The sequence below is a fragment of the Nannobrachium achirus genome, assembly GCF_963921795.1.
Source record: "Nannobrachium achirus genome assembly, chromosome: 10".
Taxonomy (NCBI): Eukaryota; Metazoa; Chordata; class Actinopteri; order Myctophiformes; family Myctophidae; genus Nannobrachium; species Nannobrachium achirus.
In genome coordinates this window covers 10,391,403-10,408,596 of record NC_137819.1, presented here as the reverse complement: position 1 = coordinate 10,408,596, position 17,194 = coordinate 10,391,403, and the positions used below count along the sequence as shown (strand labels likewise).

At 41.9% G+C, this 17,194-nt stretch overlaps 1 protein-coding gene across 1 annotated transcript; it reads left to right on the top strand.

The window, feature by feature from the left end:
• Window positions 1-1,002: 1,002 nt before the first annotated feature.
• LOC308292278 (protein NLRC3-like) lies at window positions 1,003-15,218 on the top strand (the record flags this gene model as incomplete). The annotated part of the gene is made up of 6 exons (XM_080734593.1): window positions 1,003-1,070; window positions 5,232-5,332; window positions 5,619-7,419; window positions 9,575-9,751; window positions 10,260-10,412; window positions 15,099-15,218. 6 exons carry the CDS (start codon window positions 1,003-1,005, stop codon window positions 15,187-15,189), a joined length of 2,391 nt encoding a protein of 796 aa, XP_080590719.1. The 3' UTR covers window positions 15,190-15,218.
• Between the last annotated feature and the right edge of the window lie 1,976 nt (window positions 15,219-17,194).

Genomic DNA, 17,194 nt, shown 5'->3' with positions numbered 1-17,194 from the left:
TTTTATTTATTATTATTATTATAATTATTATTTGCCTTTTTCTATGGGCTATTTTATAGACGTTGGATCATTATCACAATAATAAACATTATAGGCTATTCTTGGCTATTTTCACAGTAATGAGTGTAGCCTACTAAAGCAGTCATTAAACTTTCAGTAGCCCAACTGTTACAGATGCGACCGGCAAGGGGTGCATTCAAAAGTATCGAAACAAGGTATCGTTCGTTTTTACGCAAACCGATACTCGATAGTATCGACGTCAGTGAATCGGTACCATTCAAAGTATCGCCAACGATACCCAACCCTAGTCTCCACTCTTCATCAACTACAAGCTCACAGTCACAACTCATCTACACTGCAGTGTGTCTGTCCACTCTTCATCAACCACAAGCTCCCAGTCACAACACGTCGCAGATGCGACAGGTTTTGAGCCAATGTCTACCGATTTGTGTGACTTTAGGACAGAATTTTTCTTTTTAAACAAAAACAATTTGCACAGAACAGATATGACAAATAAATATACACAGAAACGACTGTCAATGACCATTACCCATAATCAAAATAAGTAATGTAATATGGTCAAAAGGCCATGTATTAATTACTTCTATATTTTCAAAAATAATCTAAAATAGTGAAAACTCAAAGCTTGACACAGATGCATTTGTAGTTACAGATGAAGAGAAATCATTATGACGATTATGCAAAATAAATGTGAAATCTCAACTGTCACATACACACACACACACGCACGCACGCACGCACGCACGCACGCACGCACGCACGCACGCACACACACACACACACACACACACACACACACACATGCACGCTCAAACAGAGACACGTGTTTGTTGTCCTAATTTAAATATAAGTGATTTAATATATAGATGTGTAGCAACTAGTGTGACTAGTTGATGAATACATGTAATGTTTGATGTTGGTTGTCATGGTGTCAGGGTTGACCAGCAGAGAGCAGTGTCTCCTGTGCCCAGCTGTGTCTCCATGAAGAGTGACATGTCCAAGGGAGGATGGATTAACTTCAAAGATGGACACCACTCTACTGATCAGAGGTCAGTAAAACTGTCAAGGCCACTTTGTCTTGTTTCTATTTATAGATGTATCTTTGTCTTCAAAGTAATGTTTTCAATCTCAACACACACCCTAACATTCCTTTTCTTGGGTGAATATTCTAGGAAAATATCAGATCTACAAGTTAATAATACATCAGTATGTGTTGAGGTTTGATGTAGAGAGGAAAAAGCTATAGGGCCATGAAGTATAGGGTTTAAACCAGTGGTTCCAAAGGTCTTGTCTGTTTGGAGGCTTGACAGCTCATAGGTCATAACACAATAACAGTTCATAATGTATTAAAGTAAATGTCCTCTCTAAAGTCAGCAATATCTATAACAACTAGCTCCTCTGAGTGCCAGTCTCCACCAGGCCGGGTTGTCTACCCAGGCCCTCTGTTTTGTAAGTCAAATGTTCTAAATATGAAAATCCTACCTTAATATAGCTTTTGTAGACTTTGGTACTTTAGCACCTATTCCAGACTGAGGTGGGATGTACATCTCACTTCTAAAATGGTCACTTGTAACGTCGGAAAATGTATAATTATTGCACCGTTTGAACATGTCAGTTGAAACAAGAGTTTTTGACAAATATATAAAATATGGACTAATGTGTCTTTAATAAATCAACAATGCTGTCATGCCTAGCAATGTATATTCCCTTATATACATAGCAGCCAAAAATATGTGTTAATACGGTGGAATACCGTATACCATGGTATTTTGTTTGATACCGTACTGTACTGTAAAAACTCATACTGTTGCATGTCTAACTGGGAGCCAGGTGAAATGTCTAACCAGTTCCTACCTACCGGTATATGAGCTCTATGGCCCAACCCTACTATGACCCTGATCAGTCTATTCTGAGCTGACTGTAGCTTGGTTTGAAGGGGTTTGTTTGTTTAGGCCCTAAAATACATGTCATGTTTCATTGGTTGTCATGGTATCAGGGTTGACCAGCAGAGATCAGTGTCTCCTGTGCCCAGCTGTGTCTCCATGAAGAGTGACATGTCCAAGGGAGGATGGATTAACTTCAAAGATGGAAACCACTCTACTGATCAGAGGTCAGTATGTGAACTGTCACAATGTCTTTCCTACAGTTAGTGCAGCATCATAAATGAACCTTTGTTTCTGAATCAAAGGTTGTAGAACACATTAATTCATGTTCAATTCAGAATGAAGTCAGTGTTCATTGTAGGTATCTTTTAAATAGTGTTTTAAAAGTTGCCAGTGAACACAACAAAAAACAAGGGGAGATGCTGTTAAACTAAATGTAATTTATAAAATAATCAAATTTAGGTAAACATAACAAAAGTAAAGGTGAGGTGTGAAAGTCAGTAAAGTCAGTATGTGTGGATGAGTGAGTGGTGTAGTGTGTGAGTGTATGTTTAACAGAAGCGAAAAGGAAAAATAATAGGCCAGGGGCCAATTCTGATATCTTCACAAATTGGTACCACCCAAGGTGACCGTATGTTTTTTACATTTGTCTTCCTACATGTCTCTATTTTACATTTTGGTATGATAACCCTTTCTGAGACCCAGCTTAATTGATGTTATCAGCCGCTAGAGTCGGTGTCCCATTAAAGGAGCTCTAGTCAACCTTTTTTTGAAAAACGGATGCTAAAATAAAAATAATGTTTCGAAAATATTTACAGCTTCATACATGTGTTTCTATTCAAAAATGACCATAAAAATCGTTTGGCCATTGTCGGACCGACACTTTGTTTACATTCGGATGTAAACAAAATGTCGGTCCGACAATAATGGCCAAACAATGGCTAAAATGATTATTTTATCATTATTTTACGCTTTTTGTGGTCATTTTTGAATTTGGGAAAAAAAGTAAAGAATTAATCTGCTTTAAGTAGCATATAAGGGGTCAAACTAGGGTTTGTTTCATGATTCTGAATCATTCTTAAACAGCAAGCATCTGTTTTGCACAAGAAACATTCCTTGGGCTAAAATGGCCCCCACAAAAGTGTGAAAAGTGATGACTTGTCACTTTTCATCACTAAACCATAGTCTTGTGGGTCCGTTTGTAGACAAGGAATGCTTTTAGTGCAAAACAGATGCTTGCAATGGATTCAGAATCATGAAAAAACCCTAGTTTGACCCCTCATATAGTAACCTAACCCTATAGAGCATCGCAGTGTGGTGTCGGAAGCAAGCTGGCCATTCATATTTACCATAGGGTTTTTCATTATCAGCCACAAAGTCGTAGCAATTCAATGTACACTTACCACTAGGCTGGTGGTTGTAAAATGGTTCCATATGCTCCTGTAGAACCCCCGAGTATGTATGCAATCACTCTAGTTTGAGTAAAAACACGTTTTAATCCAGATCGCACGGAGAAGAACTGCATTTCCCATGCTGCTAAACGTAAAAACGACGTCTGTGATTGGTCTAGCTTCTTCTTCTTTCACATATCTTGCGGTTACCGCGGAAGTAGCTTACTGCCCCCTGTCTGCCCGGCAGATTATTGCACGTCAGCAGATCTCCGTGAGCGAATACTTTCTTTTACAAATATGATGCACTGTGTTAAAGATGACGATAAGAGAGTCCACAGAGATGACAATAACTACATTTCAGGCCATATGCTGGCCTGGATAAGTAAACTGAGCGTGATTTAAGGGCTGTATTTCAGGAAACAACAACAACATTCGCTATGAATTCTGGGAGTGTAGTTTCCGCAATTTTAAAAATAATGATGTACACAGTCTTGTACCCTGCCCTTTCTTTCAGCTTTCGAATTAATCTTTGCATTCAAAAAAATGTGAATATTGTCATGATTCCTCTCCAGCTGAGGTGGCTTTGTCCAAGGCTTAAAAACGTTTAAATAAATATTTTTTGAAATGTCTATGCAAGAAATGAATGGAGAAAACGCTTCCGACACCAGAGTGAGGACGGGGTGGGGCTTCAACTGCGATGCTCTATACATTGAAGATGATGATGATGAAATTATTGTATTGTAGTGAATCCCTTTGGGCATAATTGACCATGGGCTCTTTAAGAGGATAGGGTGAGGGTTTTGGGTGACAATAACAAAGAGGTGTGTGTGTGTGTGTGTGTGTGTGTGTGTGTGTGTGTGTGTGTGTGTGTGTGTGTGTGTGTGTGTGTGTGTGTGTGTGTGTGTGTGTGTGTGTGTGTGTGTGTGTGTGTGTGTGTGTGTGTGTGTGTGTGTGTGTGTGTGCGCGCGCGCGCTTGTGCGTGTGTTGTGTTGGCATTGTGAGTGCAGTGGAATAAATGGACATGTTGTTCTGCGCACACAAAGTGAGAAGTTGCAATACCTTCATTATTGCAATCCCTGCAGTAACAGTTGTCAACAATAACTGTCCAAAACAAAAATGTTATAAATAATACTGAGTATAATAATAAACCATCAAAATACAATACAAAAACCCAGAAAACATTAAAGGTTTCAAATGTGAAAAGAAAATCCCATAAAGATTTGGCGGGTCCCCTGTAGTAACTCTGAGGACCCCCCAGGGGTCTAATTTAACATTGTTCTGGAGCAGGAAAAGAGCGATTACTGAGAGAGGCTCAGGGGTCTGTCTGGGGGGTCCCAGGTGAGGATAGACCCCAACCAAAAGTCAGAATAGTGTAATAACCAAACTCATGATGTTTTAAAACCTACAAAACAACTCTAATATTATGAAAATCGGACATTAACTTGCTGGCGTACTGTTCTGGGAGGTCCTAAAATAGATAACCCCCAGAAAGGGGGTGGGGGACCGGAATATTTTACACCCATCATTTACTCATTCGATTCCTTGACCCAGAAAACATAGGATTGGCATGTTTAATTACGTTTCTAGGTTGTCTAGAAGTCAAGATAGCACAAATTATGTATTTTATGTTGGCCATTTTTACTTTTACAAATCCTCCAAAAAAATCCTCCAAAAATACATAGTGAACCTGACTAATAGCACAATAGATGACCACAGTGGCTGTGTATGATCAATGTTAAATGAACCCGTTTGTACTATTTCTCCCTCCCCCTCCCTTGCCCAATGAGAATCGATAAGAAATTCGATCGATAAGCAGAATCGAAATTGGGTTTGGAATCGCTAAAGTCTTATCAAGTCCCATCCCTTCCTTGGAGTGACATTGATACATATTGATATTATATTAGTCATTCATTATAAGTTGTCTTCTCCTCCACAGAGAGAGAAAGAGGAGTGGTTGTGTTGTGACAGAGCAGGCGTCCAAGAGATCCAGAACCACACCTGGACTGAAGACACCCAGTCACACCACACCTGGACAAAGTAAGACTGGACACAATTTTGAAAAAAAGAAGGAAGAAAACATACATACTATATATATATACGCACGCACGCATGCACGCACGCACGTACGCACGCACACACACACACACACACACACACACACACACACACACACACACACACACACACACACACACACACACACACACACACACACACACAGACACACACACACACACACACACACACACACACACACACACACACACACACACACATACTATGAATCTGAATGTTTAAAGTGTCCATTTTCTTCTCATTTCAGATGTCAGTCCGCAGGGTGATTTGAAGGATTATAAGGTCAGTTTGGAGAGTCTTGATGAAGTGAAAGACCACATGACGGAAGAGTCTGGAACCTCCCTCACCAGCACCTACACAGAGCTCTACATCTCACAGGGAGAGAGTGAAGGGGTTAATAGGCAACATGAGGTGATACAGCTTGAGACAGCTTCCAACATGAAGACCTTCCATGACCAACCAATCAACTGCTGTGACATCTTTAAACCCCGCCCTGGCAGAGAGACACCCATCAGAAGAGTTCTGACCAAGGGCATCGCTGGCATTGGAAAAACATTCTCTGTGCGTAAGTTCATTCTGGACTGGGCAAGAGGTTTGGAAAATCAAGATATAGATCTCCTGGTTCCCTTTTCATTCCGGGAGCTGAACTTGGTCAGAGATAAGCAGTACAGTCTTCTCTCACTGATCCATGAATTCCACCCAACATTAAAGAAGGTCACAGCAGAGCAGCTCGCTGCCTGGAAAGTTGGCTTCATCTTTGATGGTCTGGATGAAAGCAGGTCTTCATTCCACTTCCAAAATAACAACAGTGTTTCTGATGTCACAGTGACATCATCAGTGGATGCTCTGTTGACAAACCTCATCGAGGGGAATCTGCTCCCCTCAGCCCTCCTCTGGATAACCACCAGACCTGCAGCAGCCAATCAGATCTCTCCTGAATATGTTGACCTGGTGACAGAAGTGCGAGGGTTCACGGACCCCCAGAAGGAGAAGTACTTTAGGAACAGATTCAGTGAAGAGAAGCTGGCCGACAGAATCCTCTCACACTTGAAGACATCAAGGACGCTCTACATCATGTGTCACATCCCACTCTTCTGTTGGATCATTGCTACCATTCTGCTGGACATGTTGATGACACACACGATAGGACAGCTGCCCAAGACCCTGACTGAGATGTGCTGCCACTTCCTGTTGGCTCAGACAAAGAGGAAGAAGCAGAAGTATGGCGAGACAGATGAGGTTAATCAACAGCACCTCACAGAGACTGACAAGGAAGTTCTTCTGAAGCTGGGAAAGCTGGCATTTGAACATCTGGAGAAAGGTAGCATCATGTTCTACCAAGAAGACCTGGAAGAGTGTGGTCTTGATGCCAATGAAGCCTCGCTGTACTCAGGAGTGTGCACAAAGATCTTCAAAAGAGAGAGTTTGCTCTTCCAGAAAACGGTCTACAGTTTTGTTCATCTGATCATCCAGGAGTTTCTGGCTGCAGTCTACTTGTTCCACTGTTTCACACAGAAGAACATGAAGGTACTGAAGACATTCCTGGAAGATAAAAAAAAAAAAAAAAAGTACAACAGTGACAGCTCCCTCTCAGACTTCCTCAAAGCTGCTAAGAAAATATCCCTTAAGAGTAAAAATGGCCACCTGGACTTACTTGTTCGATTCCTTCATGGCCTTTCACTCGAGTCCAACCAGAGTCTGCTAGAAGGTCTACTGGGTCAAACAGAAAACCGTCCACAGGAGATCCAGAAAGCCATCAAGAACCTGAAGAGGATGAACACTGATAATGCCTCCGGTGACAGATGTATCAACATCTTCCACTGTTTGATGGAAATGAATGATAACTCATTACATCAGGAAATCCAAAAGTACCTGAAGTCAAAGAACGGATCAAAGAAGAAACTGACTAGAAGCCAATGTTCAGCTCTGGCCTTCATGCTGCAGATGTCTGAGGATGTTCTGGAAGAGTTTGACCTGAAGAAATACAACACAGCAGAGCAGTTTCGAAACAGACTGATCCCAGCTGTGAGGAACTGCAAAAAGGCGAGGTTGGTAGTCAAGTGAATAGAAACATTCTAGAGTCAATCTGTAGTACAAGTTCAAAGATGTCTCTTGTCAACTATAAGCTTACAATTTAGTTTTTTTGGAACCCTTTCCCTCATGCGATGGATCGGTGTGAATACATTATTCTTTTAAGGTTTAATGCAACAGAATACCACATAGGCTCTCAAACAGTTGCTCACCTTTGCTACACAAATAGATGATACTGGGATGCAAGACACTGGAACACTGTTACCTGATAGATTATGATACTAGGATGTATAGGACACTGGAACACTGTACATAGATTATGATACTAGGATGTATAGGACACTGGAACACTGTTACCTGATAGATTATGATACTGGGATGTATAGGACAATGGAACACTGTTACCTGATAGATTATGATACTAGGATGTATAGGACACTGGAACAGCTGTTACCTGATAGATTATGATACTAGGATGTATAGGACACTGGAACACTGTTACCTGATAGATTATGATACTAGGATGTATAGGACAATGGAACACTGTTACCTGATAGATTATGATACTAGGATGTATAGGACACTGGAACACTGTTACCTGATAGATTATGATACTAGGATGTATAGGACACTGGAACACTGTTACCTGATAGATTATGATACTAGGATGTATAGGACACTGGAACACTGTTACCTGATAGATTATGATACTAGGATGTATAGGACACTGGAACACTGTTACCTGATAGATTATGATACTAGGATGTATAGGACACTGGAACACTGTTACCTGATAGATTATGATACTGGGATGTATAGGACACTGGAACACTGTTACCTGATAGATTATGATACTAGGATGTATAGGACAATGGAACACTGTTACCTGATAGATTATGATACTAGGATGTATAGGACACTGGAACACTGTTACCTGATAGATTATGATACTAGGATGTATAGGACACTGGAACACTGTTACCTGATAGATTATGATACTAGGATGTATAGGACACTGGAACACTGTTACCTGATAGATTATGATACTAGGATGTATAGGACACTGGAACACTGTTACCTGATAGATTATGATACTAGGATGTATAGGACACTGGAACACTATACCTGATAGATTATGATACTAGGATGTATAGGACACTGGAACACTGTTACCTGATAGATTATGATACTAGGATGTATAGGACACTGGAACACTGTTACCTGATAGATTATGATACTGGGATGTATAGGACACTGGAACACTGTTACCTGATAGATTATGATACTAGGATGTATAGGACACTGGAACACTGTTACCTGATAGATTATGATACTAGGATGTATAGGACACTGGAACACTATACCTGATAGATTATGATAGTAGGATGTATAGGACACTGGAACACTGTTACCTGATAGATTATGATACTAGGATGTATAGGACACTGGAACACTGTTACCTGATAGATTGTGATAATAGGATGTATAGGACACTGGAACACTGTTACCTGATAGATTATGATACTAGGATGTATAGGACACTGGAACACTGTTACCTGATAGATTGTGATAATAGGATGTATAGGACACTGGAACACTGTTACCTGATAGATTGTGATACTAGGATGTATAGGACACTGGAACACTGTTACCTGATAGATTATGATACTAGGATGTATAGGACACTGGAACACTGTTACCTGATAGATTGTGATAATAGGATGTATAGGACACTGGAACACTGTTACCTGATAGAGTATGATACTAGGATGCAGGACACTGGAACACTGTTACCTGATAGATTATGATAGTGGGATGTATAGGACACTAGAACACTGTTACCTGATAGATTATGGATTGATTTATATTCATCAATGAGATGAAAGCAATATTTTGAAACACTAGGTTATCCCACATGGGGATTGGTTCACAGAGTTTATCAAGACTCTCTCTTCATCCAATGCTAAGACTTGTAGGCTACTAAAAGCTCACAACGCCTCACAACCTGACACAAGCAAAGGTTTTATAGTCAGCTAAAGCTTTCCCCACAATAACACAAGACACTGGTATAGAGCCCTGAGGGACTCCGCTCAACCACATAGGGTTTAAGTGGTTAACTTCCATGACAGTGAACTATTTATAAATAATCTGTTATTTAATCTGCATTTACAGACTTGTTGGCTGTAACCTCAGACAGACAGAGGTTGGAGTTGTGGCTTCAGCTCTCAGCTCTAATCCTTCCCATTTGAGAGAATTGGACCTCAGTGAAAACGACCTGCAGGACCCAGGACTAATGGAGCTGCTCTGTGAAGGACTGAAGAGTCCATATTGTATCCTGGAAATTCTTAGGTCAGATTAATTTACTATAATTATTTTTGATCAGTTCTATTTTATTCTGTGATTATAACATGAATATGGTGTTGTGACTTAATTTGAGCAGTGTCAACAATGTTGATCACATGGTAACGTACACCAATACACTGAAAACTGAACAGTGTAATCAGTGGTGTGATGACAAACTCAGACCCTTTGAGTTGCAAACCTATAGGGTTAGAATCAGTTATAATCTATTTCCATTTTACACATTTGGAACATATAGTCTTATTAGCCTACTTGACAGACATGAATCTAGAGAATCTAGAGTTAAGTCAGTTCTGGCTGTGGTGCCATCCATCCCTTCCACTTGAGTCTGTTGAGCTAAACTTGTCCTTGCATATAGATTTATCCAGGAATAATATGACTGTGTGTGTGTGTGTGTGTGTGTGTGTGTGTGTGTGTGTGTGTGTGTGTGTGTGCGTGTGCGTGCGTGCGTGCGTGTGTGTGTGTGAATACATTGCATGTATTCTTATTCATTCAGACTGAAGCACTGCTGGTTGTCAGAGAGATGCTGTGAACTTCTGGCCTCAGCTCTTAGATCTAATCTCCATCTCAAAGAACTGGACGTGTGTTTCAACCCCCTGAATGAATCACAACTGAAGACTCTAATCTCTGCTGGACAGCAGACTGTTGAGTGAGTAGACCTGGATGTGTCCATGTTGGATAGAGCACTGTTTCTATCATACTGCGTTTATAAAACTCAGCACAAAAAGAAAGGAAACTTGACTTAGGACCATTATATCTCCCCTTTAATAATACCAATTTGTATTGTGTTTTATATCCTTTTTATCGTTGATTCGTCACCTTTACAGCGAGGTACAGTTTGTAAGCATCAGGCATTCGTGAAATGAGCACCACAGCCAAACGTGTGGGCAGCATCGACCCAAAATTTGCCAACATTCGGCCAATTATATCCCCCCTTTAATTATGCCAAATGGTATTGTGTTTGATATCATTGTTATCGTTGATTTGTCACCTTTACAACAAGGTACATCTTGTAAGGATCTGGCATTCGTGGAATGAGCAACACAGCCAAGCGTGTGGGTAGCGCCCCTCCAAAAATGGTCAAAATGGCCTGGCAGGCCTGACCTGGTCTGGGGATCTTAGTATAACCAGTAAGACTCCCTAATCGGGAGATAAGCGACCGTTGGTCGCTTATCTCCACAAATAGGCCAAAAGTTTGTTTTACCAATTATCAAGACATACGGGCAGTTGACAGTTTGCCATGGTTACTCATTGAAGTTGAATCTCCATATATGGAGATAACCTACGCATCACACTAAGTCTGACCTCACCAGCCCATATTTGGGCATGAGCAACTTATGTCTCCATATATGGAGATATGATGACATCACACAGTCCTCAGCCGATGATGTGGCGTGATGTCATACAATACACAAACGAGCCCTACAGTATAAAGGGGCAATTCTTGCCAGGAAAGAAGCATTTCTTCGACTCAGACCTTATCGCCAGGGTTGGCTTATAGCAGCTGTCGGTAGGACCATATATGGATTCTGTTAGTGTGGATCTCCTAACAGGGCATCATCTGGGATACAATCCCGTTTATGCCCATATATGGAGATCCCTAACAGAATCCCTTTCATGCCCATATATGGAGATCCCTAACAGCATCCCTTTTATGCCCATATATGGAGATCACTAACAGCTAACAGAATCCCTTTTATGCCCATATATGGAGATCCCTAACAGAATCCCTTTTATGCCCATATATGGAGATCCCTAACAGAATCCCTTTTATGCCCATATATGGAGATCCCTAACAGAATCCCTTTTATGCCCATATATGGAGATCCCTAACAGAATCCCTTGTATGCCCATATATGGAGATCCCTAACAGAATCCCTTTTATGCCCATATATGGAGATCCCTAACAGAATCCCTTTTATGCCGATATATTATGGAGAAATCCCTGCTCTGAGTATCTGACATCAGTGTGATGTCACCTGTTTATGCCCATATATGGAGATCCCTGCTCTGCGTATCTGGTTGCTATGGTAAACAGTTGGTTGCTAGGGTAAAAAAACATGGTTGCTATGGTAAACAGTTGGTTGCTAGGGTAAAACCATGGTTGCTAAGGTGGTTGCTAACGTACACTAACAGACCAGCAACAACAGACTGTTGCCACAGCAACGTACACAAAGGTTTGTGTACACATGTGGTGTGATGTCATACTGATGCGGAGATATGAGCAGGGCAAAGGTGTGACGTGTGACGTGTGACCGACCGACCGACCGACCGACCGACGGACGGACGGCCGGTGGAGGTTTTGATACTAAACTGCGACCTACGGCCGCAACCAGTAAGACTCCCTAATCGGGAGATAAGCGACCGTTGGTCGCTTATCTCCACAAATATCACAACCTCCACCTCTCACGTCATACGGGTAGCCATAGTTACACCTGGAATGTTGAATCTCCATATATGGAGATAACCTACGCATCACACAAAGTCTGACCTCACCAGCCCATACTTGGGCATGGACGACTTATATCTCCATATACGGAGATGGCCATATATGGAGATACGATGACATCACAGAGTCCACAGCTGATGATGTGGCGTGATGTCATACAATACACAAACAAGCCCTATATAAAGGGGCAATTCTCACCAGGGAAGAGAGCATTGCCTGGAATGTTGAATCTCCATATATGGAGATAACCTACGCATCACACAAAGTCTGACCTCACCAGCCCATACTTGGGCATGGACGACTTATATCTCCATATACGGAGATGGCCATATATGGAGATACGATGACATCACAGAGTCCACAGCTGATGATGTGGCGTGATGTCATACAATAAACAAACAAGCCCTATATACTGATGCGATACGATGACATCACAGAGTCCACAGCTGATGATGTGGCGTGATGTCATACAATAAACAAACAAGCCCTATATACTGATGCGGAGATATGAGCAGGGCAAAGGTGTGACGTGTGACGTGTGACCGACCGACCGACCGACCGACGGACGGACGGACGGCCGGTGGAGGTTTTCATAGTAAACTGCTCCCTGACGGTCGCAATAATACTGTTCTTTTGGTGTTCACCTTTGTTGCTTGGAGCATTGAATGATTGCACTCTCCCACAGTAATAAGGAAAAGAAAAAGAAAAACAACACATATTGGCCATTTTTACACTAACACAAGAGTAAAAACAAGAGTAAATGCCAGCAGAACAGTATTGCAAGCCATTTTGGCAAAATATTGGTTGGCGCTACCCACACGTTTGGCTGTGTAGCTCATGCCCGATGCTTACAGTCAAGCTGTACCTCAGTGTAAAGGTGACGAATCAACGATGAAAATGATATAAAACACAATACAAATAAGTATTATTAAAGGGGAGATATAATGGACCGAATTCAAGTTTCCTTTATTTTTGTGCTGTTTATTTAAGTGTCATGGTTTGCAATGTGTTTGTACTTGGACCAGTGGGGCCGTACCCATGGTGGGTATGGTCCTACCACCCCACTGATCCCAGTACAAAAGTGTGTAGTTGCGTGGCAACTGCCGTGTGCACCAAAACTATCTGATCTTCAAGCTCAGAGCTTGGAGATCAGATAGTGAAGCAGAACGGCACATGCAGCCAAGTATGAAGCAGATCTATGTCCGTCTTTGGAGACCAAAGCGCATGCAGGCAGAACAGAGAGAGGGGACATAAAGATCATGTTCAACCCAGATTTGGCTCAAACAAAGGGTCAAATCCGTTCTCCTATACCGCTAAAATGTGGAACGCCCTACCGAAGTAGCCTGGCATAGCCAGGCAATATCACACTGCATGGATATAGTCTGGTGCTCAGACATTCAAAAACATTATTCTGGGGGAGGTTACAAAAACTATTCAAATAGACTATTGGTTAGAACTACAACCAATCAGAGTAGCCCCAGAAACACACTTTGGAACGATACAAACACAGTGGAAACAGCAAAGGTGATACACCCTCCCCAACAACCAATCACAGTAGTGCAAAGGTGATAGACCTGCCCTAAAATTGCATACCGGGCCCTTGTTGGTTCCTCATGACTTGGGTGCTGAGAAAAAATCAAACCCAGTTTGAAGTGAGTGGTGGTGCGCGCGCGCGCTTGTGTTTGTGTGTGCGTGTGTGTGACACAACAGCGCCACTTTGGTCACCAGCGGTATTGCAGGCTACATACCGGTACCCACGCTCATACACGCATACCCACATAGTAACCTACACACACGCTCACCCTAAGGAGACGGTGTACCACCGCTCAAAAATAAGAAAGCTGTGCCACTGTGGCCCTGGCGCAGTCGGTAGTGCTGTCGCCTCACAGCTAAAAGGTCCTGGGTTCGATTCCCGCTGGGGGACGCTGTGGGCGTGTTCTCTTCTCCGCGTCATCAGCGCCCACACCCTAGGTTGGGTTGGCAAAAGGGTCTTTCTGTGTAGAGTTTGCATGTTCTCCCCGTGTCTCCTAGGGTAGATACCCTCACAAAAATATGACGTGATTCTGGTCTCTATAATGCAATAGCACCCAGCTGCAGACTCGCAGACCGTGTGAGCCTTGATATGTGAGTGGTGCTCACAAATCATGTAAGTCTCATCATGTAGACTCATCATGTAAGGATGTTATGATGAATCATAGTCTCATCATGTAAGCATGTTATGAATCATAGTCTTGTCATGTAAGGATCTTATGAATCATATCATTCATCATGTAAGGATGTTATGAATCACATCATCATCATGTAAGGATGTTATGAATCATAACTCATAACTCCTGACATTCTAATATCCAAACAGAGCTCAGAGAGCACATGAATACCATGAATATGTTAGTCTTCATCACAACTCATTCTAAGTCAATACTTGTGATTCAGAGTGTAATGTCCGGCTTAGGGGAAACCGGAGCACCAACATGATATGGTGTGGAAAACGACCTTCCCAGCTCCCAAGAACTGCCGTCCAGACAGTTTACTTTCAATCTTTCTAGCTTTTAAAGCTGGCACTGTCCTCTGGGCACCAATCCGGACTGGCTGCGACTGGAACTCCCCTCCTAAAATCATCCACTACACACTCCCATACATACTCTTCCAACGCACGCACACGCAGACCCACGCACCCACAGACACAGATGAGAGAAACCTATCCCAGAGCATAATTCATATTTCCCCACCTTCAATATCATAACACAGAGTTTCCTGTAATCTGCTAAGAGATTACTTAATGATAGGAGAAAGTGTAGTGTCAGCTAGATAATGACTGTAGTGTCAGGTAGTGGAGACGTTGTGGAGAACACTGACATTGATACATTGTTGTTCTACTTCCTACAGAGTGAAACATGGAGGAGAAGACTGGGTTAAACCTGAACTCCTTCACAGATGTGAGTATGTCTGTCTGTATCTACTGTATGTCACACATTGACATATTGTACACTGTTTTATAATCTGTTGGCTCCTCCCGTGTTTTATACTCCCTGAATGCTAAACTGAAACCCTTTTCCTGTGAATTCAGAAGGTATTTTAATAACAGTATTATACATAACGTGTTGCATACGCAGCGTGCTGCAAACAAACTACACACGTTTAGCAACATATTTTAATTCATGATTCACATTTTCATTTAGAATATATCATTGATGGCTAGAATCTGATTTACTATCTCTGCTACTGTTGGTGCATCAGTAATTCTAGACCGCATTCTTCTGACTATGTTTTGTTGTTTGGACATGCACTGTTACAGCTGTGGTCGTAATATGTGTGTTATATTTTCATATTGGATGTGTCTATTCAGGTATTGGTGTAACACTGTGTGTATGCAAATAGCCTGTGTCAGGTAGTGGTGTAACTGTGTGTGTGTGTGTGTGTGTGTGTGTGTGTGTGTGTGTGTGTGTGTGTGTGTGTGTGTGTGTGTGTGTGTGTGTGTGTGTGTGTGTGTGTGTGTGTGTGTGTGTGTGTGTGTGTGTGTGTGTGTGTGTGTGTGTGTGTGTGTGTGTGTATGCAAATAGCCTGTGTCAGGTATTGGTGTAACAGTGTGTGTGTGTGTGTGTGTGTGTGTGTGTGTGTGTGTGTGTGTGTGTGTGTGTGTGTGTGTGTGTGTGTGTGTGTGTGTGTGTGTGTGTGTGTGTGTGTGTGTGTGTGTGTGTGTGTGTGTGTGTGTGTGTGTGTGTGTGTGTGTGTGTGTGTGTGCAAATAGCCTGTGTCAGGTATTGGTGTAACACTGTCTCTATGCAAATAGCCTGTCAGGTATTGGTGTAACACTGTCTCTATGCTAATAGTCTGTGTCAGGTATTGGTGTAACACTGTGTCTCTATGCAAATAGCCTGTGTCAGGTATTGGTGTAACACTGTCTCTATGCTAATAGCCTGTGTCAGGTATTGGTGTAACACTGTCTCTATGCTAATAGTCTGTGTCAGGTATTGGTGTAACACTGTCTCTATGCAAATAGCCTGTGTCAGGTATTGGTGTAACACTGTCTCTATGCTAATAGTCTGTGTCAGGTATTGGTGTAACACTGTCTCTATGCTAATAGTCTGTGTCAGGTATTGGTGTAACACTGTCTCTATGCTAATAGCCTGTGTCAGGTATTGGTGTAACACTGTCTCTATGATAATAGCCTGTGTCAGGTATTGGTGTAACAGTGTCTCTATGCAAATAGCCTGTGTCAGGTATTGGTGTAACAGTGTCTCTATGCTAATAGCCTGTGTCAGGTATTGGTGTAACAGTGTCTCTATGCTAATAGCCTGTGTCAGGTATTGGTGTAACAGTGTCTCTATGCAAATAGCCTGTGTCAGGTATTGGTGTAACACTGTGTCTATGCAAATAGCCTGTGTCAGGTATTGGTGTAACACTGTCTCTATGCAAATAGCCTGTGTCAGGTATTGGTGTAACACTGTCTCTATGCAAATAGCCTGTGTCAGGTATTGGTGTAACACTGTCTCTATGCTAATAGCCTGTGTCAGGTATTGGTGTAACACTGTCTCTATGCTAATAGCCTGTGTCAGGTATTGGTGTAACACTGTCTCTATGATAATAGCCTGTGTCAGGTAGGTGTAACACTGTGTCTCTATGATAATAGCCTGTGTCAGGTATTGGTGTAACACTGTCTCTATGCTAATAGCCTGTGTCAGGTATTGGTGTAACACTGTGTCTCTATGATAATAGCCTGTGTCAGGTCTCTGCTGTGTATGTAAATGACTGTGAGTGAATCTGATAGCCATCAGTCAGCTGCACATACACATAACAAAGGTTTGCATCGTGAAGAGTGAACTTGTAGATCTGCTATAAAAAATAAACAAAAAAATCTAAGGCCTTGCATCGTTACGGGTTATGAGGTTGTAGGTGTTTATATTTAATAATTTGGCAATATTTAAGATAAAGCTGATCTACAAGCTCACAAGTCACATTGGGACGGGTTTTGAGCTTGTAGA